At 41.8% G+C, this 24,185-nt stretch overlaps 1 protein-coding gene across 1 annotated transcript; it reads right to left on the reverse strand.

Moving 5' to 3' along the window:
* Window positions 1-335: 335 nt before the first annotated feature.
* On the reverse strand, window positions 336-24,185 carry LOC137298896 (cytochrome P450 4B1-like). Its single transcript, XM_067831264.1, has 12 exons — window positions 23,933-24,185; window positions 20,875-21,070; window positions 19,869-19,996; window positions 18,774-18,898; window positions 17,529-17,591; window positions 12,386-12,509; window positions 11,522-11,654; window positions 10,788-10,911; window positions 6,960-7,155; window positions 6,283-6,365; window positions 1,613-1,678; window positions 336-675 (listed from the first exon to the last, which is right to left on the reverse strand). Exons 1-12 carry the CDS (start codon window positions 24,095-24,097, stop codon window positions 567-569), a joined length of 1,512 nt encoding a protein of 503 aa, XP_067687365.1. The 5' UTR covers window positions 24,098-24,185; the 3' UTR covers window positions 336-566.

Consider the following 24,185-nt stretch of genomic DNA (forward strand, 5'->3'; position numbering starts at 1 on the left):
TTTGGTTCATGGAGTGTGGATGATTGTACTCAAAACCTTCTGAATTTAAGGTGTTATGTTTTCAGTATCATTGATATCCTATCCATTGCTAACAACAATATTGGTTCATATAATGAACCACCTACTTATCTGTTCTTGGATATCACGTGGTCAGGCTTGTTGACTTGGTTGACACATGTCATCGTATCCTTATGATGTTGATCACTGGATTGTCTGGTCCAGTTTATATTGTGTATTCTATAACTAGTGAAGTTTTCACGATTGTAACAAGAAAACTTTGTTGTCATGCAGCAACTGTGTTTTCTTCACTTAAATGGCAAACAAATAAAATGCACAATTGCACATTTACCATAATGTTTAATCAAAACTGTCTGAACAGTTATTGATATTGCTGGAATATTGCTAAAAGTATCATAAAATGATATTTACTAGTCCCACACATATTGTGGAATAGCAAGGTCAGTCTTGAAGCAGAAACAGATACACAACTGGTCAGCAAATGATCTGTGCAATCCGTACAGTGCCCAAATGTCTGAATCACAGAATTCCATTCTGAAACCTCTATTTCATGGGGTGCTCCTGTTGGAGAATTTCAGATACAGGCCATTTTCTGCTCGAAGAACAACCTCCGGAAAAGGCACCACAGGTTTTTCTGGATCTACCTGGATGTGAAATCTGAAAATAGAAATGTTACATAACTGTCTTTGACTGGATTTCCATGCCATGGCTTTGTTGAAAGCTCCAGACAGTTCCATGCAAATTCTGTACTGGTATTGGGGTGGTGGGGTAACCTACTTTCACCTGTGAAAGATTTGTGTTCATTTCCACACATGGGTAGATGTATTTTGTGAGACCCATTTCTGGTGTGCTGGAATATTGCTAGAAGTGGCATAAAACTCAAAAGCTCAACTCACACACTTTTGGACTAGTATTCATCAATATATCTAAAACAGTGCCTTAACTTAGTTATATCTGCCCCAGAATCATTTATGCGTCTGTGATGAAAGCATGGCCATATTGTCAATGGTGCATTTATCTGCAAGTGTCAGTGTCATATCCCCATGCTGCATGTTGGATGTGAGTGAGTGAGTGAACATGGTTTTACGCCACTTTTAGCAATATTCCAGCAATATCACAGTGGGGAATACCAGAAATGAAGCTCACACATTGTACCTATATGGGGAATTGAGCCAAGGTTTTCGGCATAACTAGCGAACATTTAAACCCTGTAAGTTGGCAGTGCTATGATGAAGAACACATTTCAAAGTTGGCTACTTAGTGCAAGACTTGCGAAGGCTATGGCCATATGTGCGACCTTGACCTTCAGGGACTGTTGTGCATGTCTGGTTGTACCAAACCTCTGAGCATTGGGCATAACATTTAGTTTTTTTCTTTACATCACATTTTAGAACACTTCATTACATCATTGCACACACTGTTACAAAAAAGTCAGACTGTAATGTGCTTTGATTATGCCAAAGAATAAAATACCTACATATCAGCCAAAACCATTTCTGGTGTTCATTCCCATGATATTACACAAATTTTGCAAAAATTGCCCAAATAATTACACAATGCAACTCAGACTACATTTAGTTCATTTGGCACCTACCTTCGAACAACCTGACACAGCATCACTTTTATTTCATATGTAGCAAAGTTCTGTCCAATGCAGTTCCTAAATAAAACATATACATGTATACATATGGAAATTAATTAAGCAACACCAAATTCAAAGACACATAAAAACTTAACAAAGTTTAACGAAGTAATTTTGATGATTGATTATTCAATTTTGATGTATTGACATACAGCATGAGCTTTTCATGGGTTGATATGACGCGCGTGAAGCTTGCACAGCGCACGTGCATTGCTTTAACCTCAACTTTCGAAAAATGCACTTTTTCCCTGGGGTGTTTACAAGCGCAGGTTGTCGATTGCATTCGGTTTTTCATTCATTTCAATGTCATGGCACGTAGGAAATTATCAGAGGCCACTCGTTGGCAAATAATCGGCATGAGGAATGCTGGTATGTCTCTAAGACAAATCGGGACTCAAATCGGACGACATCATTCCATAATTTCAAAACTTTTGAAAAAATACCGGGCCACTAATGAAGTTAAAGACCTGCCTAGACCAGGAAGACCCAGGAAGACCACAGTCCGGGAGGACAGAGCTTTACTGAGACTTGTACGGCGCAGGTCCTTCGACTCGAGCTCTCGGTTGAGACAGGAGTGGCTTCCAGGGAGACCCATCTCGAACAGGACTGTTCGGAATCGTCTGAAAGCTGCAGGATACCGGGCAAGGAGGCCAATCAAGCGACCCAGACTGTCTCCAGCCCATAAGGCAGCCCGACTGGCCTGGTGTAATGACCGTTTGCACTGGAACATTGCCTCTTGGAGGAAGGTCCATTTCTCAGATGAGAGCCGGTTCTTGCTGCACATGGTGGACGGTCGTACTCGGGTCTGGAGGCAGAGGAACACAGCAATGGCTCCACGGAACATCCAGGAGACTGTGGCCTTTGGGGGAGGTTCCGTTATGGTATGGGGGTGCATTTCCATGAACTGCAAGTTGGATATCATTACCATCCGTGGCAACCTTAACGGTGTTCGTTACCAACAGGAGGTTCTTGACAGGGCTGTGGTACCTCATTTTGAGAACCATCCTCTGGCAACGAGACCCATATTTATGGACGACAATGCTAGACCTCACAGGGCGCATGCTGTAAATGATTTTTTGCGGCAAAATGCAATTGACAGAATTCCATGGCCTGCCATGAGCCCTGACCTCAACCCCATTGAACATTTGTGGGACTTTATTGGCCGTCGTGTGAGGCAGAGAGACCCACCAGTCCATAATCTCAACGAATTGACGGCTGCCCTGCATGAGGAGTGGAACAGGATCCCCCAGAATCAGATCCGGAGACTCATCCAAGGAATGAGGAGGCGTCTGGAATCGGTGGTGCGTGCGCAGGGAGGACACACTAGATATTGATGAAAGTCGGTGTGCAGATTCTCAGATGACTGTTCTTTCTTTCCATGTGACATTTGTGTTAATACACCTGACAACAACGTCTGTGGATGAATAGTAAATTGTGTCCATTTTTTCATGAATTTAAGACAGTTTTAAGAATTTGGATTTCGTTGCAATAAAGCAAAGTCTTGATACTTTTTCCCTTTAAGTTGTTTGTCAGAGATCGTCTGTTGAATAAAAAAGTGTCAAACTATATCAACCCGGCATATTTTGATTGTCAGAACACTTCAAAGTTGCTCCAATAGAAAAAATTGGGGTGTTGCTTGATTAATTTCCAGGTGTATATATTACACTACTGTCCAACACTAGCATACTCTCGATATTGTAGGTGATGACTTTCTGCAACTGACCTGTACAATGTTATACAAACTGTTCGTAACTCCATGAATGTCTGTGTTCAGATATGGAACTTAAGACCATGATTACTTCGTGAAACTGGACCCTCTTTTGGAGTGAGTGAGTGAGTTTAGTTTAACACCGCACTATATATATATATATATATATTCCAGCTATATTGCGGCGGTCTGTAAATAATCGAGTCTGGACCAGACAATCCAGTGATCAACAACATGAACATCGATCTGCACAATTGGGAACCGATGACCTGTGTCAACCAAGTCAGCGAGAATGACCACCCGATTCCTTTAGTCGCCTCTTAGGACAAGCATAGTCGCCTTTTATGGCAAGCATAATACTTGCTGACTTCTGGCATTATGAGTGAGTGAGTGAGTTTAGTTTTACGTCGCACTAAGCAATATTCCAGCTATATGGCGGCGGTCTGTAAATACAGTGTATTCGAGTCTGGACCAGACAATCCAGTGACCAACAACATGAACATCGATCTGCGTAATTGGGAACTGATGACGTGTCAACCAAGTCAGCAAGCCTGACCACCCGATCTTGTTAGTCGCCTCTTACAACAAGCATAGTCGACATGTAATGCTGGGATATATAGTCGACGCCTCGTCTGTCTGTCCGTCCGTCCGTCCGTCCGAAATCATTTTGTTTCCGGAGCATAACTCAGAAACCGTTCAATATTTTTAGACCAAACTTAATAGATATAGTAATCTAAGCCTATAGTTCTTCTTTTAGCTATTTACAGAGTTTTGGCATTTATGGGATTTTGTTGTTGTTGTTTTTCCATTGAACATTTTGGTGTTAGTCTTATGGTGGGATGGGGTTCGTTTCCGGAGCAGAACTCAAAAGCCGTTCAATATTTTTCTGCAAAACTTGGTAGATATATCAGTCAGAAACTGAAGTGGTGCCTTTTGATATTTACAGGTTTTTGTGATTTCATATTTTCTCGGGTTTCCATGGATTGTTTCGGACCTAATCTGAAAAGTGAGTGGTGTGTTTCTTTTCCAGAGCAGAACTCAAAAACCTCTCAATACCTGTGAGTAAAACTTTCTAGATGTGTGTGACAAACCCCAAAGTGGTGCCTTTTGGTTTTCAAAGGTTATTGTGATGTATATTTTTCTTGGTTTCCATGGAAACCTTTTGGACTTAGTCTCAAGAAGATGAGGTTGGCTTCGTTCCCAGTGCACAACTCGAAAACCATTTCATATCTTTCAACAGATTTTGGCAGATATATGAGACAGATCTTGAAATTGTGACTTTGCTGTTTACAGATATATGGCATTTATAATTTCCATGAATTCCATGGAAACAATTCAAATTTAGTCTGAAAAAAACAATGAGTAACTCTCAAATTATCTGTCCTTTCAAACATGTGGGCCGGGGGAATATGTCATCTTCTGATCACCCTTGTTTTGGATACAATGATAAGTGTAAACCCAGTCAGCAAGCTTGTCCATCCAATCCTGTTAGTGGCCTCTTATAATATGCATGGATCAATGCATGAAGATCAGTTCTAACCCAGATCTTCACAGGTAACAGCTTTTGAACTTCATTTACAATCAAACAGTGTTGCAAACATATCAGTCACTGAATATCCTCTTTAAAAGTCATTTTGGGATTGCTTGATACCTACAGTTCAACACCATTGTGTTTAAGTCAAAGGGACCAGCATAAATACGTCTAGTTATCAGGAATTTGACACAACTCCAAAATATAAGAATAAAGTAAAAATACAAATGTAACAATTATGATACTATGTCAGTATAGGGCCATGAAGATGCGAGGTAGAATAGGCCTTAAGCAAACTATGCTTGCCATAAAAGACGACTATGCTTGTCCTAAGAGGCAACAAATGGGATTGGATGGTCATGCTCGGTGACTTGACTGAAAAGTTATCGTGTCCAAATTGTGTAGATTGATGCTCATGCTGTTGATCACTGGATTGTTTGGTCCAGACTCAATTGCTGGAATATTGCCGAGTGTCATAAAACAACTCGCTCACTCACTACATCAATATATGTACATCGAGTAGGAACTATATTTCTTCGTCAACAAGCACGCCATGCGTATGAATATGTACCATTTCATCATGGCTGATTAAACTAGAAGTATCATCATCTGCTTTGGTTGTACCTGCTGTACCACAAATACGACAGTCAATATTCAACATAGGTATGCAGCTGTGGCCTTTCTTTGTAATGAAGCATTTAAGTAACAGAGCAAAGCCGCTTACGAATTTGGATGCTGTCAGGCCCCGTTTTGGATGGTAACAGACTGTATGGTAACAGACTGTATGAAAGTACAACTCGTACAGATTTATTTCCAGCAGTGATAGCACACTCCAGCAGATCGGACAACAGCAGACTGACAGACACAGAACACATATCCTTGTGTGTTTACAGCCATCCTTTCTCCGGATCCAGTTTGTTGAGGTTTGTTACCCAATGTTATATTTGTTACCCAATATTATATTTGTTACCCAATGTTATACTTGTTATCATATATTATATTTGTTACCCAATGTTATATTTGTTACCCTATATTATATTTGTTACCCATTATTGTATTTGTTAGCCAGTATTACAGTTGGTACCCTATATCATATTTGTTACCCTCATATCACATTTGTTACCCAGTATTATATTTGTTACCCAGAATTATATTTGTTGCCCAATATTACATTTGTTATCCAGTTTTATATTTGTTACCCAGTATTACATTTGATAACCAGTATTATTTTAGTGACCCAAAATTTCAGTTGTTGCCCAATATTACATTTGTTACCCAGTATTATATTTGTTACCCAATATTTGTGATATGTAAGATATGTAGTTCCAGCCCTTGTATTTATCACGGTAGAGATAGTACACTGGATGATGGAGTATGCCATACCTGGGCCCAGCAGAAAACGGCACAAAACAGTAGGGGTCCCTGTCTGCAGCAGTATCAAGACTGAATCTCCCAGTGTCAAACTCCTGAAACAATTACAGATTGTAGCGATAGCTATGTATTACAGATGAAGCAAGGCTTGGAAGGGAGTAAACTCTGGAGGGACTTCGCAGTAAACACGTGAATGTCGCCATTTTGTGTGTCGTATTTAGAAGACCTCAAAAGGACAATGGCAACACAACACGCATAGCCATGTTTTTTCTTATCCCCGGGCATCCATTTCAAATTATATGCCCTTGATGTTCGTGAACATCTCATCAAGCAATCAAATCGACTGACAATCGACTGACAAAAACAGTGAATGGTTCTTGAGGTATCTCGCTGACAAGCTGAACATGCAGGTGAACATGCTGAAACCTTCAAAGCGTCGCTGTGACCTTCAAAACTATGTGAAGGTCACCAAAATTGACTGGCCCCTGTGCCTTCAATAGATAAAGCTTGATGTCAAATATGAAGAAATTTCAGAAGAGTGGTTCTTGAGGTATCTCGCTGAGAAGCTAAAAGACCCGCGGGAGATAAAAAAATGTCATAATAATAGATAACACATAAAAAACATACTAAACACAGTGTAAATTATCACTGTCAACTCCTCGAGATATATACACTAAAGATGAAATTACCAGTGGATTCGGCCAGACATTTGGATTCCTGTGCAACTGGTATATGTTGATGTCAACCTCGACCCCTTTGGGAACCTCAACACCATTGATGACCAGTGGCTGGCTGAGTTGTCTACTGACCACTGGCACAGGGGGAAACATCCTCATGCACTCTCGAATAAATATAGGTAAATACGTCAGCTTGGCCAGATCATCCCTGAAACCCAGGTGCATGGCAGTGATAAATATGGGTAAATACTTCAGCTTGGCTAGATCGTCCCTGAAAAACAGGTAAATAGGTGTGATAAATATAAGTAAATACATCAGCCTGGCCAGATTGTAACTGAAACACAGGTACACAGGTGTGATAAATATGGGTAAATACTTAACCTTGGCCAGATTGTAAAGGGTCAAATAAAGGGTCCTTGGGTGTGATAAATATGGGTAATACATCAGCTTAGCCAGATCATCCCTGAAACAGGACCACAGGTGTGATAAATATGGGTAAGTACTTCAGCTTGGCCAGATTGTTCCGCAAATACAGGACCACGGGTGTGATAAATACAAGAGTCATCAGAAGATGACGTATCCCCCCGGCCCCCACATATTTGAAAGGACAAATCATCTGACAGTTACTTGATGTTTCCTTAGATTAAGTTTGAATCGTTTCCATGGAAGTCCTGAAAAATATAAATGCCATATATCTGTAAACAGTAAAAGGCACCACTTCAAGATCTGTCTCATATATCTGCCAAGATCTGTTGACAGATATCAAATGGTTTTCTCCGGAAACGAAGCCTATCCCTCTATTTTGAGGCTAAGTCAGAATTGTTTCAATGGGAACCAGGAAAAATAAAATACCAAAACATTGTAAATAGCAAGAGACACCACTGTGTGGTCTGCCTAAAAATCTGTCGAGTTTTGCAGTAAGATATTGAATAGTTTTCGAGTTGTGCTCCGCAAACGAAGCCCTTCCCTCCATTTTGAAACTTAAGTCAGAATCGTTTCCATGGAAACTGGGAAAATCATAAATCATAAAAATCTGTAACGGTTTCTGAGTTATGCTCCGGAAACAAAATGATTACGGATGGACGGACAGAGGGGCGGACGAATGGACGGACAGACAGACAAGGCGTCGACTATATCCCCCCGCATTACATGCCTGGGAGATAATAAGGAAATACATCAGCTTGGCCAGAATGTCCCTGAAACACAGGTAAATGGGTGTGATAAATATGGGTAAATACGTATGCTTGGCCAGATTGTCCCTGAAACACTGGTGTGATAAATAAGTGTCAATACATCAGCTTGGCCAGACTGTCCCTGAAACACAGGTGTGGTAAATATTGGTAAATAAATCAGCTTGGCCATACTGTCCCTGAAACACAGGTGTGGTAAATATGGGTAAATAAATCATTTTGGCCAGACTGCACCTGAAACACAGGTACACAGGGTGTGATAAATACGGGTAAATACATGATCTTGGCCAGACTGTCCCTAAAACATAGGTCAATGGGTGTGCTAAATATGGGTAAATACATCAGCTTGGCCAGATTGTTCCTGAAACATAGTGAAATGGGTGGGACAAATATGGGTAAATACTTCTGTTTGGTTAGATTGTCCCTGAAACACAGGTACAAAGGTGTGATAGGTGATAGTCAGTAGGTGTGCGTTAGTGTCAGTATGTGTCATTTACTGTCAGTGTATGTTGATTAGACTCAAAATGTGTCATGTAGTGTCAGTATGTCTTAGTGTAGGTCATTTTGTGTCAATATGTGTGTGTCATATAGTTACAGAATATGTGTGTCATTTAGTGCCAGTATGTGTTAGTGTCATTTAGTTTGCAGTATGTGTGTTTTATTTAGTGTTGGTATGTGTTATTGTGTCTTATTTGGTGTAAGTATGTTTAAATTGGTGTCATGTACGAGGGGAAGTCAATATGTTCATAGAACTCGATATAAAACAGAACACAATGGTTGTGATATTGGTTTTATTTTTCAATATAGTCTCCCTGAACCTCGATGCATTTTGCCCATTTGTCTTTGAGACTGTCTATGCCCTTGAAATAGAAGTCTTCAGATTGGTCCCTCAGCCACGCCTCTGTTGTTGCCTTGAGGTCATCATCATTGGCAAATCTTGTTCCACGCAAGTGAGATTTCAAATTGCGAAACAGATAGTAGTCGCTGGGGGCCAGATCTGGACTGTATGGGGGATGGTTTAGTTGTTCGAAGCCACATTGTTGAAGAGAAGCTTGTGCAACACGGCTCTTGTGGACTGGTGCATTGTCGTGGAGAAGCATGACTCTAGCTGTCAACTTCCCACGCCTCTTCTCTTTGATGGCCGCTCTCAATCTTTTCAACAAGTCAGCATAGTAAGCCCCTGTGATCGTAGTTTTAGGTGGTTTATAGTCTATGAGAATCACACCCTTTGAATCCCAGAAAACGGTTGCCATGATCTTGCCAGCAGAAGGTTGTGTTTTGAACTTCTTGGGTGCAGGAGAATGCTTGTGCTTCCACTGCATGGATTCTTGTTTGGTTTCGGGATCCCAGTGATGAATCCAGGTTTCATCCCCAGTAACCAGACGAGCATGAAAGTTATCAGGATCAGCGTTGTAGATGTCCAACAGCTCACGACTGGATTCAACTCTCTGGTGACGATCATGTGCATTTAGGTTACGAGGGACCCATCTTGCGGATACCTTGGACATGTGCAGGTGTTCATGGATCACTGTGCAAACACTTCCATGTGAAATGCCACACTCTGAAGCTATCTCGTCCACCTTTATTCTCCGATCGGACATAATTAAGCGTTGGATCCGGGCAATTGTATCTTCTGTAATGGCTTCAGAAGGTCTTCCTGACCGTGGGTCATCTTCCAAGGAGCTGCGACCTCGCTTAAACTCAGCTGACCATTTTGCCACAGTGGAATATTGAGGGGCTTCCTCGCCATACACATTGATCATGCGTTTGTGGATTTCGGTTGCATTCACACCTTCTATAGTGAGAAACTTGATAACTGCACGAAACTCAGTTTTGGAGGTTTCCATGATTTGTGCAGGGTAATCGTCTTTTAAAGGCTCTAACTCTCAAGTAAATGCTCGAGGAAGGTTGGGTATCAGTATACAGAGTCACAGATGAATCAACTCAATAATGACACCAATGACAACATCACCAAGGATATATCAGCACCCACTTCTATGAACTTATTGACTTCCCCTCGTAGTGTCAGTATGTGTCAGTGTGTGTGTTTCAGTGTTGGCTTGTGTCAGTGTCTTGTTTAGTGTCGGTATGTGTTTATGTGGTGTCATGTAGTGTCAGTATGTGTCAGTTTGTGGTATTTAGCGTTTTCATGTGTCAGTGTCTTATTTATTGTTGGTATCTGTCAGTGTGTCTTATTTAGTGTTGGTATGTGTCAGTGTGTGTTATTTAGTGTTGGTATGTGTCAGTGTGTGTTATTTAGTGTTGGTATGTGTCAGTGTGTCTTATTTAGTGTCATTGAGTGTCAGTTTGTCTTATTTAGTGTTGGTATGTGCCAGTGTGTCTTACTTAATGTCAGTATATGTCAGTGTGTTATTTAGTGCCGGTATGTGTCAGTGTGTCTTATTTGGTTGGTATGTGTCAGTGTGTCTTATCAAGTGTCAGTATGTGTCCGTGTGTGTCATTTAGTGTTGGTATGTGTCAGTGTGTGTTATTTAGTGTCATCGAGTGTGTTATTAAGTGTTGGTATGTGTAAGTATGTGTTATTTAGTGTCAGTATGTGTCAGTGTGTGTTATTTAGTGAGAGTGGGAGGGTGTGTCCACCATGTCATCGAAGTCCGGAAAGGTGTATTCCCCATTAGCACGTCCTTACCACTCTACTTCATTCTTGTCCCCGACTGCCTGTTGGACGTCTTGGAGGACCTTTTCCTGCTCGGCAGGGTACTTGGCCAGAGCATACAGACACCAGCTGATGGCCGATGAGGTGGTGTCATGACCTGAGCATGGAAAACATGTTTCTCATTACAGACAGTCACAGAAGTCACAACACAGCCCAGCACAGAACAGCAGGGCATGCCACGTCTTATCATACCATTAACTGATACCTGTGAAAACAAGGTTAGGTCTTCAGTAATCCGTGCTCGCCGTAAGACACGACTAGCAGGATTGGATGGTCAAGCTTGCTGACTTACTTGACACATCATCCTATGACAATTTCTTGGATGATGCTCATGCTGTTGATCAATCGATTGCCTGGTTCAGACCTGAATCTTTTCAGGCTGCTGCGATATTGGTGGAATATTGTTTTGGGGGGATTAAACAACAACCATCCAGCCGACCAACCAGCCCACGGGCAGTGGGGTAGCCTAGACGTTAAAGTGTTTGCTTGTCTTGTCAAAGACCCTGGTTCAGTTCCCCCCACATGGGTACAACGTGTGATGCCTATTTCTGGTCCCCTGCCATGATATTGCTGAAATATTGTGCTAGTGCTAAAAGCTGCATAAAACTATTTTCACTCACCCATTCTCTCAGACAAAAAGCATAACATTATGTGTCACGTTTCTACTTGATCTCACGTACTCAGAAACCTGCATGACGTAACCTTACCTTCAAACATGAACGTGTCAACCTCATCTCTGATCTCTTGGTCAGTCAGGCCTTGACCTTCATCGTCTCGAGCTGACAACAAAATGTCCAGGAAGTCCAGATGACGCTTGTTTAGTAACTCAGGATCGGATTCCTGTAATCAAATCGGACAACCGATATTCTCCACTTATTCCAACTAAGTTCACATGTTAATACAGATCGCAACAAACGTATCACCATGACACTACAAATTATGGCAGCAGAACAAATTCTAAGGTAATACAATACAACCTAGTAACCTTGACTACCTTGGTAACCTGGATTCACCATGGCTGCCTTGTAACCCCCACTCACCTCGGTTACCTTGGTAACCTTCACTCCCCTTGGAAACCTTCACTCCCCTTAGAAACCTTGAAATATTTAGGTAACCTCGGTAACCTTGACTCACCATAGCTACCTTGTAACCATCACTCATCTATGTTTCCTTGACTCCCCTTGGAAACCTTCAGACACCTAGACTGGTAATCTTGACTCACCATGGCTACCTTGTAAACTCAATCCACCTGGGCTACCTTGATTTACCTTGGCCACCTTGACTCACCTTGGCCACCTTGACTCACCTTGGCCACCTACAACCTTGATTCACCATGGTAACCTTGACTGACCTGGTATCCTTCGCTACTTTGGTAACTTTAACTCACCTTGGTTTACCTTGGTAGCCCAGACTCACCTTGGCTGCCTTTGTAACCTTGACTCAACTTTGGTAACCTTGACTCACCTTGGCTTAGTAACCTTGACAATCTATGACTGCCATAGCCCCTCCTACTACAACAGATATCAACAGGTAGTTACATGAGTGTCCATACTGATTCCTGCTAATCTTACCAGTGCCTTTTTCCTGGCCTGAATGATGTCCTCTGAGAACTCGTGAACATATTTACATAGCTTGTGAAACTCCTTCCCGTTGGCAGAAAGGTTGTAGATGAAAGGGATGTAGTGCAGGATGTTTCTGCAATATGGAGGATCATCATGTGTGTACAGACGAAAGTAGCTCGTGATAACATAAACTTTATTCCTGTCTGTGATGATACATAAGAAAACTTTGGTGCCCTATTTTCTCTGTGGGATGGAATCCCGGTCCTGTTGCAAGCTTACCATTGCGGCCTGTTTCCATGTGCTTTTAACTAATGGAAGTAACTCTGCGACTCCAGTTAGTGAATTCCAAAATTATAAACTAATGAAACACCACACTCCCCACCTAAAATCTGAAGCAGATACTACCGAGTAACCATACAACCACATGAAAATGAGATTACTGAGTTGCAGAGTTTCACAATGCATAAAAAACCTGATTCAAATACGTATGGTAGAATAACCGTGACAATGCACCTTTAAATCTGTACTGACAATTCAAGTGAAATACTAAACACTATAAACTTTAAAGATTGAATGAAACAGAACAACAGTCAATTGGACGTTACTTTACTCTTACTTCGTATAAGTTACTGTAAATATATACCTCAACTATTTAACAAAACTTCTGGAAAAGGGAAACTAAAAACTGTTCCGTGTACTGTTCTCAATGAAAAGGCAATTGTTAAGCTATTCTGAATGTGAATATTAAACATTTTCAATAAGGTCAATATGCATTCAAACCATGAATTGCGAAATCATAAACTAATGAACCACCACAACATGTATGCATACAAATAAAAGGGACACAAGGTAACCAACATTGCCAGTGAACCAACTGGACACAAGGTAACCAACATTGCCAGTGAACCAACTGGACACAAGGTAACCAACATTGCCAGTGAACCAACTGGACACAAGGTAACCAACATTGCCAGTGAACCAACTGGACACAAGGTAACCAACATTGCCAGTGAACCAACTGGACACAAGGTAACCAACATTGCCAGTGAACCAACTGGACACAAGGTAACCAACATTGCCAGTGAACCAACTGGACACATGGTAACCAACATTGCCAGTGAACCAACTGGACACAAGGTAACCAACATTGCCAGTGAACCAACTGGACACAAGGTAACCAACATTGCCAGTGAACCAACTGGACACATGGTAACCAACATTGCCAGTGAACCAACTGGACACAAGGTTACCAACATTGCCAGTGAACCAACTGGACACAAGGTTACCAACATTGCCAGTGAACCAACTGGACACAAGGTTACCAACATTGCCAGTGAACCAACTGGACACAAGGTAACCAACATTGCCAGTGAACCAACTGGACACAAGGTAACCAACATTGCCAGTGAACCAACTGGACACAAGGTAACCAACATTGCCAGTGAACCAACTGGACACAAGGTAACCAACATTGCCAGTGAACCAACTGGACACAAGGTAACCAACATTGCCAGTGAACCAACTGGACACAAGGTTACCAACATTGCCAGTGAACCAACTGGACACAAGGTAACCAACATTGCCAGTGAACCAACTGGACACAAGGTAACCAACATTGCCAGTGATCCAACTGGACACAAGGTAACCAACATTGCCAGTGAACCAACTGGACACAAGGTAACCAACACAGCCTCTCAACCAACTGAACACATGGTTACCAACATTGCCAGTGAACCAACTGAACACATGGTGCCCAACATTGCCTTGTAACCAACTGAACACATGGTTACCAACATTGCCTGTTAACGAACTGAACACATGGTTACCAACATTGCCTGTTAACCAACTGGACACAAGGTTACCAACATTGCCAGTGAACCAACTGGACACATGGTAACCAACACAGCCTCTCAACCAACTGAACACATGGTTACCAACATTGCCTGTTAACCAACTGAACACATGGTTACCAACATTGCCTGGTAACCAACTGAACACATGGTTACCAACATTGCCTGTTAACGAACTGAACACATGGTTACCAACATTGCCTGTTTACCAACTGAACACATGGTACCCAAATTGCCAGTTAACCAACTGAACACATGGTTACCAACATTGCCTGTTAACCAACTGAACACATGGTTACCAACACAGCCTCTCAACCAACTGAACACATGGTTACCAACATTGCCTGTTAACCAACTGAACACATGGTGCCCAACATTGCCTTGTAACCAAATGAACACATGGTTACCAACATTGCCTGTTAACGAACTGAACACATGGTTACCAACATTGCCTGTTAACCAACTGAACACATGGTACCCAAATTGCCAGTTAACCAACTGAACACATGGTTACCAACATTGCCTGTTAACCAACTGAACACATGGTTACCAACATTGCCTTGTAACCAACTGAACACATGGTGCCCAGCATTGCCTGTTGACCACCTAGTCAAAAGTGAAACTGACAGAGGGCTCCGTCTGAGTGAGATAGGCACTAGTGTGAGTAACAGTGGGGTGACCGGTGTCGTTCTAAGTGAACTCATCAGACTGTTTTGCAATAGCTGTGCAGCCCTTTATATACTCTGTGTGCTCTTCAAGGAATTTTATGTCATCGAAAAGGTTCACCTTCTTGCATGTAAAATGTTTTTAAATGTTGGTATGTCTACCCCTAATAGTATGGTGTACGGTGAATGTGGGAGATACCCATTGTACATAATTTCTTACTCTCGCTGTTTAAAGTACTGGGGCAAAATAATAAATATGCCCGAACATCGTCTGCCCAAAAAAACCTACAATATGATTGTTCATCTTGATAATATTGGTGAAAACACTTGGGCAACCCATATTCGGAGTCTTTTGTTTAGATACGGCTTTGGATTCGTCTGGTTATCCCAAACCCTGGGCGATGTTAATGCATTTATCAAACATTTTCGTACCAGGGTTATCGATATCTTTAAACAGGACTGGCATTCATCACTATATGAAAGTTTCAGATATGACTGTTATCGTGAGTTTAAATCTCTACTTGAACCCGAGTCGTATCTATACAACCTACGTAATACAAACCTTCATAATGCTTTCATACGCCTGAGACTAGGTCTAAATGAGTTATGTATCAATCAAGGAAGATGTTCATCCGTTATAAAATCACAAAGGCTCTGTCCATTCTGTAACACTGTTGAGAATGAATGAGGCTCCCAGTTGAGTTTGGCAGCAGTCAAGCTCACAGGCGGGTTGTGCTAATGTTGCTGACCAGGGTCCAAAATATTATGACTGACCGGTGTTGTCAGCGGAGGCTCCAGAAAGCGTGTTTAGACTTGTCTGTGGGTTTTAGATTGAGCATTAATTGATATGCTGAATGATACTTGGCATTTGCGTTTATATTTGTATAAAGTCTTAGCCAGTGATGATTTTGTGTTGTATCATTATTCATTATAACATTGTAATAAAGTATTACAGTGATTAGTTGTTTCGTTTCTTATACAAAAGAAACATGGCTGGTGGCCCATCGGTTTGACAGGCTCACCTAGATAGGGGTAAGGATGACAGAGTTTAATCATGTATGATGACTTATGTGAGTATAAATTCATACTGTATACATACTGTGGACTAGATATGTCTGGTCCGGACAATGTGGACAGCAGAGATAATTGGTAATGACTATTACCAATGCCACAGTTTATTTAGCCAGCTGGGTTGGTACTTCACCGGCTATTTCAAAATGTCAGTGTTGGCACTTACGGCCAGTTGTTGGTCCTCCCTAAATTCGTTGGGGATTGGGGTAGTTGCCGTGGGGGTGGCTCCATAGATCCTCCCGACATTGTGGGCGGTAGACTGGCCATGGCTCCGATATGAGGCTTTCCGTATTGAGGTGTGGATCGCCCCATTTAGTGAATGGTTTTATTGGTGTGGGCCCGTAACAGATTGTATCAAATGGCCCATGTTGCTAGTGGTTGTGTGGCACGAAATAGATGACTTTGTGTTCCACTTTGGTGGAACCACTGTTGTGGACGACTGGCTTCGCAGTGGCTGAGATCTGTTTCACTGGGGTAGATCGACTGTTATAGACGACTGGCTTAACAGTGGCTGAGACCTGTTTCACTGGGGTAGATCGACTGTTATAGACGACTGGCTTAACAATGGCTGAGACCTGTTTCACTGGGGTAGGTCGACTGTTATAGACGACTGGCTTAACAATGGCTGAGACCTGTTTCACTGGGGTAGGTCGACTGTTATAGACAACTGGCTTAACAGTGGCTGAGACCTGTTTCACTGGGGTAGGTCCACTGTTATAGACAACTGGCTTAAACAGTGGCTGATTCCTGTTTCACTGGGGTAGGTCCACTGTTATAGACAACTGGCTTAACAGTGGCTGATTCCTGTTTCACTGGGGTAGGTCCACTGTTGTAGACAACTGGCTTAACAGTGGCTGAGGCCTGTTTCACTGGGGTAGGTCCACTGTTGTAGACAACTGGCTTAACAGTGGCTGAGGCCTGTTTCACTGGGGTAGGTCGACTGTTATAGACAACTGGCCTTACAGTGGCTGTGACCTGTTTCACTGGGGTAGGTCCACTGTTATGCTTAACAGTGGCTGAGACCTGTTTCACTGGGGTAGGTCCACTGTAATAGACAACTGGCTTAACAGTGGCTGCGACCTGGATGTGGTCAGCAAAGTTGTTGGGATCGTCGAAGGTGTATTTCTGATGATTTTGGCGAAAATGTTTAAGCCAATTATCTCTTCGTTGACACTGTGGCAAATTAGACATTCATCTCGGCTGTTGCCATGCATGGTTTTAAGGTGCCGTGTGAGACTTTTCTGGAACATTTTCCATAACACAAATGACAAGTAGGTGTCGACATGATGAAGCTTTTTCCAACTGTTGATGGAAACGTTAGATGATGGCAGATGATGTCATGGGGTAATGTGTCATAGTGGGGCCGCGTCATAATGACTGTCGGTGCCGTGTGTGACTACTGAATAGTGGCTTCGGTATCAGAGCAGACACACAAGTGAGGAAGACTTGGTGGATATCTTAGCCAACTATTTTGTCGTTGAGGCCTTGCGGGGCGAACGTGTGGAGTCTGGCTTAACAGTGGATATTTAGACTGTGACATTATTGTGTCTGTATGTAATTACTTACAAGGCTCTTGCCAGTACCAGGTATGATAGTCTGATCACAGCCTTTACATAAGGATGACTTTGCCTGGAAAAAGGAGACATTTCAAATTAAAAAGAATGACACTGCTGTGAGACAAGAAAATAAGAAACTGATTTCCAGATATCACTGTTTCATGCTGTACCCTTGCATTGCCCATTGCCACAAGATGTGTTCATTTACGAATAAATCTGGGTTGAGGGCTTTTAGGCAAAATTAATGGTGTTTCGATTAATTGAAATTATCAAAGATTGGTCGCAGTGACCAAACGACCACAAACTTTATCGCATTTTCTCATAATCGAACATTAAAAATTTTGGATATACTGTTATAGTTTTTGAAACACCTGATGATGGAACATATCTTTAAACTTGTCAGAGTCTGAAAACTTGTTTAATTCTTAGAAAACTCACTTTACTAGCATCATGCTATCCATATTTGGAAAAACAATCTGGATAGAAAATCTGAAAAATCATCCTTATGAATTTTTTCAATGATTGTTTGGTTGGTAATGAAGCAATCATCTATTGTGAGATTTCAACCAATTCCCAACACTAGCCATAATGTTAATACAGTTACCTTATAGCAAAGTGACATTGCAAGTGATACTTCAAGAATATTTTGACATGATACTATATTAGGATCTTCTCAGAATAGTTGTTTTAATGGGGGCAGGGGGGTTGCCCAGCATTTAGAGTATTTGCTCGTCACACCGAAGGCTTACGTTCAATTCCCAACAAGTACATTCTGTGAAGCCCATTTATGGGCTTGTCCCCAACCTTGGTTGGAGACATTACGTCAATGTAAAACTCTTTCATTCATTAATTAGTTTTTAATGAGACTGGCCTTGAAATTAAAGGCAAAATCCGCATTGAGGTTTTTGGTGCTAAAAAGGTCTTCCCCAATCAACTCTGAGAAAACTGCAACCAGAAACTTTCAAAATGAGCAGCTAACATGAACTTTGGTTCAGAACTTTACATTTAATAAAAGTAAATGCAGAACGATGAAGTTAACCTACTTTTTTATGAGACCAAAGAGATATTTTTTGCACCACATGTGGATATAAATTTCCACAGTGGCAAGGAAAATGAGATCAGATATCAATCTGTTTATTTCACATCATAATGAAAATTCAGGGAGGGTGTTACGATAGGAAACACAGAAAAAGTATGGACAGCCAGAACACAAAGTTGTGATTAATGCTTCGTGTAGGTCATGTTGTAATCTCACCCTTTCTCCTGGATGTCCTCCTTGTAAGACAGAGCACACTGGAGCATGGTGTCCAGGGTAGCTAGGCCAGCTGGGGCAAACACTTCAACAGAGTTACCCCCCTTACCTTCACTCTCCACTTTCCTCTGAAGACAGAAAAGGTTGGTTGTAACATTCTGCAGTCCTGTTAATCAGATGCATCAGCGATATTGGTTTTCAGTCTCTGGTTAAAGTAACTTGTGTCAGACAAGGGAAGGCTTCCAGATGTGGAGAAATTTATGAAATAGAAATACATGACAATGAGTGTGTGAGTGAGTGAGTGAGTTTAGTTTTACACCGCCTTTAGCAATATTCCAGCAATAACATGGCAGGGGACACCAGCAGTGAGTTTCACACACTGTTCCCATGTGGGGAATCAAACCCAGGCCCTCAGTGTGACAAGCAAAAGCTTCAATCACTTGGCTACACCATGCCCCAACTGATAAATAAGGTTTATAGAAGATGTAACACTACACTCAAATACAGTCCGAATACTCCGTCAACAGATCAATTTCTCCTCATTCAGCAATTAACTCTCTGCTTCATGCAGACTAATTGAGTTAGTTCATGAAAAATGAAATATCAAAATACATTTTAGAATGTTTCTTGGTATTGTTTGTTAAATCAAAATATAATATGAACAACTGATGTTGTTTTAGACTTGTGGAAGTGTAACTCACCTGCGTGTCTCTACAGGAAGGATGCTTGTAACTCACCTGCGTGTCTCTACAGGAAGGATGCTTGTAACTCACCTGCGTGTCTCTACAGGAAGGATGCTTGTAACTCACCTGCGTGTCTCTACAGGAAGGATGCTTGTAACTCACCTGCGTGTCTCTACAGGAAGGATGCTTGTAACTCACCTGCGTGTCTCTACAGGAAGGATCCTTGATCGTCATGATCATAGTGTTAATAAACACTTGTTTGTTTGTTTGTTTGCACATTGACTGTCTTCATTATTGGCCGTATGAATTTTGTGGTGTGGTTTCTCACTACAGTTGATTATTGATCAATTACTGAGCTCTGATTATTGATCAGCATACAGTGAGTGACAACTATCAGTACTGAAGCCATATTTACCATGAAGGTCTGGGCGACTTGGTTGTAAACCTTGAGATACGGCTGTAGAATATCAAAGTGGAAGGCGGGAGTCAGCAGACGACGGTTTCTCTCCCACTTCTTACCCTCACTCACCAATAGTCCATCGCCTGTAACCATAGTAACACAATTTCAGATATTGCTTTTGCATGTGGAACATGAAGACTGATTTTCTTTTTCAATATACACATATGTGCATGTTTTTCTAATTTCACTGACCCGTGAAGATCTGGGTTAGAACTGATCTTCAGTAACCAAGGATTGTCGTCAGAGGCGACTAACAGGATCGCATGGACAGGCTTGCTGACTTGGTTGATGCATGTCATCGTATCCTAGTTGCACACATCGATGGGTAGGCTGTTGATAACTGGACAGTCTGGTGCAGACTTGATTCTTTACAGACTGCTGCCATATAGCATATATCACTCACTCACCAATGAATTGCCTCTCCTCATGACATTGAGATGAAGGCAGCATTTGAAATAGCTACTTAACTATGCTCCAGCCAAACGCTAGCTGACTGTGATTCAAACCAGTGAAAAAAATACCCGCGCCATGAGCATGTACTAGTTTTGTGGATATGTGTATATAAATATCCTATAATAATAATATTGCCACAGCTATCCAGACCTACCAGTTGAAAATTTCTGATAATTTGTTCTTTATTTAATGCACCTCAATATGATGTTGTCAATTATTACTGGCAAACAAGGATAAGATGAGGACCAACCTGACAACTGACATGTATTAACATGTATGATTGTCGCCTAGTGCTATCAAGTGTAGTGTAATGGATGAAGCATGCGAGAGTCTTTTGAGCAAAGGCGTGTCTATGCACTGAATAAATTTCATCGTCATGTACTCCATGCGCCCCTATACTACCCTATCAACCTGAATCCTGGTGTGACTAAGGAATGTAACTCTCTGTGGTGCCTAAAACACTGTTCCCCTTGTTCCAATGAAAGGGAGCTCTCAATAGTATTCTCACCTAGCCATGGCAACACGAAGTCATATCCTCCACCGCCCTTGGCCTTTGGTTCTGATGTCTTCAGAATGGCCTTGACACTTTCCGGGTGAGCTACAACTACCATAGGTCTGTAGAACCCAATCCAGAACATGTACGCTTGGAATCCATCTTTAATAAATACCATAGTGTCTTCAGTAAAATCCTTAAAACTTTTAATCTGTAAAATAAACAAACAGCAAACTATATGCATTGACCCTCCTGTAAGAGTGAGTTATTGAATATAATTCTGCACAATATTTCACACATATCACAGCGGGGGACACCAGGAATAGGTTTCAGACATTGTACCCATGTGGGAAATCGAACCCATGTGTTGTCGACGAGACAAACAAATGCTTTAACCACTAGGCTATCCAACCACACCACCTACTGCAAGAGATTACTGGCATAAAGATATTGCCAGGATGTAAACTGACTTCTGCTACACGATCATTGAAAATATACTCAACAGCTGAACAGCTCAAAATGCTTATCTGGGGCTTTATATAATGTATAATCTACTAGTAAATTACAGTCTTTGCCATTTCAAGTGCCCTACTCCACAACCCACATCCAGTTCGATTTACGGGAGATTGGCTAACTGGTTCCCAGCAAAACATATGCATTATCTGAGGAGGACTGAATCAGTGTTCACTGCATTGTTTCATCCATATATGATTATTTACAGCCTATCATTACAAAGATGGACTATTGCTCTGTGCTGTGTCAACAAATTAATTATTTATTATTTGTAACATGATATTTTCTTTTGATGTCATAATCACAGATAAGCAGGTTTTGTTGAGTATGCATTTCGGACAATGTGATGAGTGCTTATGAGTGAGTGACTGAGTTTAGTTTTACACCGAACTCAGATTATCTGTAAATAATTGAGTGTGGACCTGACAATCAAGTGATCAACAACATGAGTATGAATAAAGGCAACTGGGAACTGATGGCATGAGTCAACCAAGTCAGCGAGTGTGACCACCCAGTCCGCTAGTTATGTCCGACGACCCGCATGGGTCACTATTCTTAACTGGTTCTTCTCAGAACATGCGACCCGTGAAGGTCCCGGGGTAGAATAGGCCTTCAGCAACCCATGCTTGCCATAAAAGGCGACTCAGCTTGTCGTAAGAGGCGACTAACGGGATCGGGTGGTCAGGCTTGCTGACTTGGTTGACGCATGTCATCGGTTCCCAATTGCGCAGATCGATGCTCATGTTGTTGATCACTGGATTGTCTGGTCCAGACTCGATTATTTACAGACCGCCGCCATATAGCTGGAATATTGCTGAGTGCGACGTAAAACTAAACTCACTCACTCACTCACTCACTCTCAGAACATGCATGCTCAAGAGTTGGGGTACCCAACCACATTTGGCAAACTGAACCAAAGTTCAGAATATGACCAGGGTGTTCACTGAGAGAGTACAGTTTTAAGCTATTTTTAGCAATATTCCAGCAACATCATGGGTGATTCAACCATGATGAGAATATAACGCAGGTATTCGGAGCTTATCAACTGAACCATATTTCGATGCTACCAAAGTTGGAGTTTTGTTTCCCTATAGTGCCTGTAAAGATCTTGGTTAGAATTGGTCTTCAGCAATCCACGCTTGTCATCAGAGCAGACCGACACCAGGTGGCCGTTGTGCCAAAGCAAACCGTAGAGCTAGGCCAATTATACATGTATACATGTTATAGGGATGGGGTTTGCAATCACCTTAGAGATTAGATCGCACTGAACAACGGCACCATGACTCCCTGACATTGTTGAAACTATCTCAAAACTGAGTAAATCGATGGTCATGGTGTTGATCACTGGATTATCTGGTCCCGACTGATCATATAACTAGACCTGAGTCAAATAGTTAGAATATTGCTGAGTGCACGTTATACAACAAAGTTTCCCTAAACTGACATCTTGATCATGCACCCTCCTCACGACCCTAGTATTGCCGAGTGTGGCTATACACAGGCAAACTGTAGCGCAAATCGGTTGCGCAGCATAAAGAAAATTACATGCGAGCGAAGCGAGCAAAGGTTGGCAATGTACTTTCCTCACCTCGGTTGGGAAAATATTTTTCAGATCGATATAAAATATCGAATCCATCAAAGGTATACACCCATTTCTTCACTGGATTGTGCTCTCACATTTCCAACTCCATGCTGACCAATTATTCTCGTGAAATATTTTTATTCAACATATTACGCGTATATCAGATCGTTCTTCGCCTCCATTCCCCCTTCCAGTTTCCGGCTCAACGGTGTGAAGGCACTTACTGTTAGCTCCCCTCCTTTATTCGCCCATTACGCTAGAAGTGTTTGTATGTAGAATATATGTTACGAAAATTCTAACAATAGCGACGACAGATAAGACAAATAAACACCAACAGCTTCATGATAAAATTAGGCAATAAGGTAATTATTTTTAATTTCTGCTTGTTCGTCACTCAGTTCAACCGGAAACTGGCAGGGGTAATGGAGGCGAAGAACGATTTAAATACGAGTGGAGCGTAAAATGTTGAATAAAACATATTTCACGTGAGTAATTACCAGGCATCGGGTAGGAAATCTGTGAGCACAACCAAGTGAGGAAATGGGAGTGTACCTTTGATGATGGCGATATGTTATTTCGACATGAAAAATATTTTTCGATCCGAAGAGAGGGAAGTACGTTGCCAACCTTTGCTCGCTTCGCTCACGTGATAGAAGACTTGTCATATTCTCAATGCTGCGCAACCCCATGTGCGCTACAGTGTGCTTATGGACTATACAACGTTTCCCTTAATTGACATCTTGAGCAAACGCCCTCCCCACTGCCCTTAACTATAAGTCTGCATGTACTGGTTACATTATCAGCAAGGGGATACAGCTTTTTGAGAACTGCAGACGGGTGGGGAGTTTGCACAAATGACAAGTGAGGGGTGCACACTTCATTTTCATCCGTTCTCACGGGTCATTTCAGGACGATTTTAAGGTGGGGTGCTTCGATGGTGCATCGCGGCTCCCACCTATGTATGGACACACTACATACCTGCTGCACATTCCCGAACAGCCAATGAATGGGAAAATGTGGAAACTTGTCATCTAACGCCGTGTGCCATTTCTGTACTTTCCTGACTAGAGGGAGTACTTTGAAAATGAAGACGCTAATCACCAGTGCAATCAAGAACACCCCAACAATTCCAGACGCTATCATTATTGCATGCGGACACTATCAACGTGATGGTCTTCTGTCAGCATCAAATGACCAGAGTGAATATGTCGGATGTGATATTTATCACTAT

The sequence above is a fragment of the Haliotis asinina genome, chromosome 1, assembly GCF_037392515.1.
Source record: "Haliotis asinina isolate JCU_RB_2024 chromosome 1, JCU_Hal_asi_v2, whole genome shotgun sequence".
Classification (NCBI taxonomy): Eukaryota; Metazoa; Mollusca; class Gastropoda; order Lepetellida; family Haliotidae; genus Haliotis; species Haliotis asinina.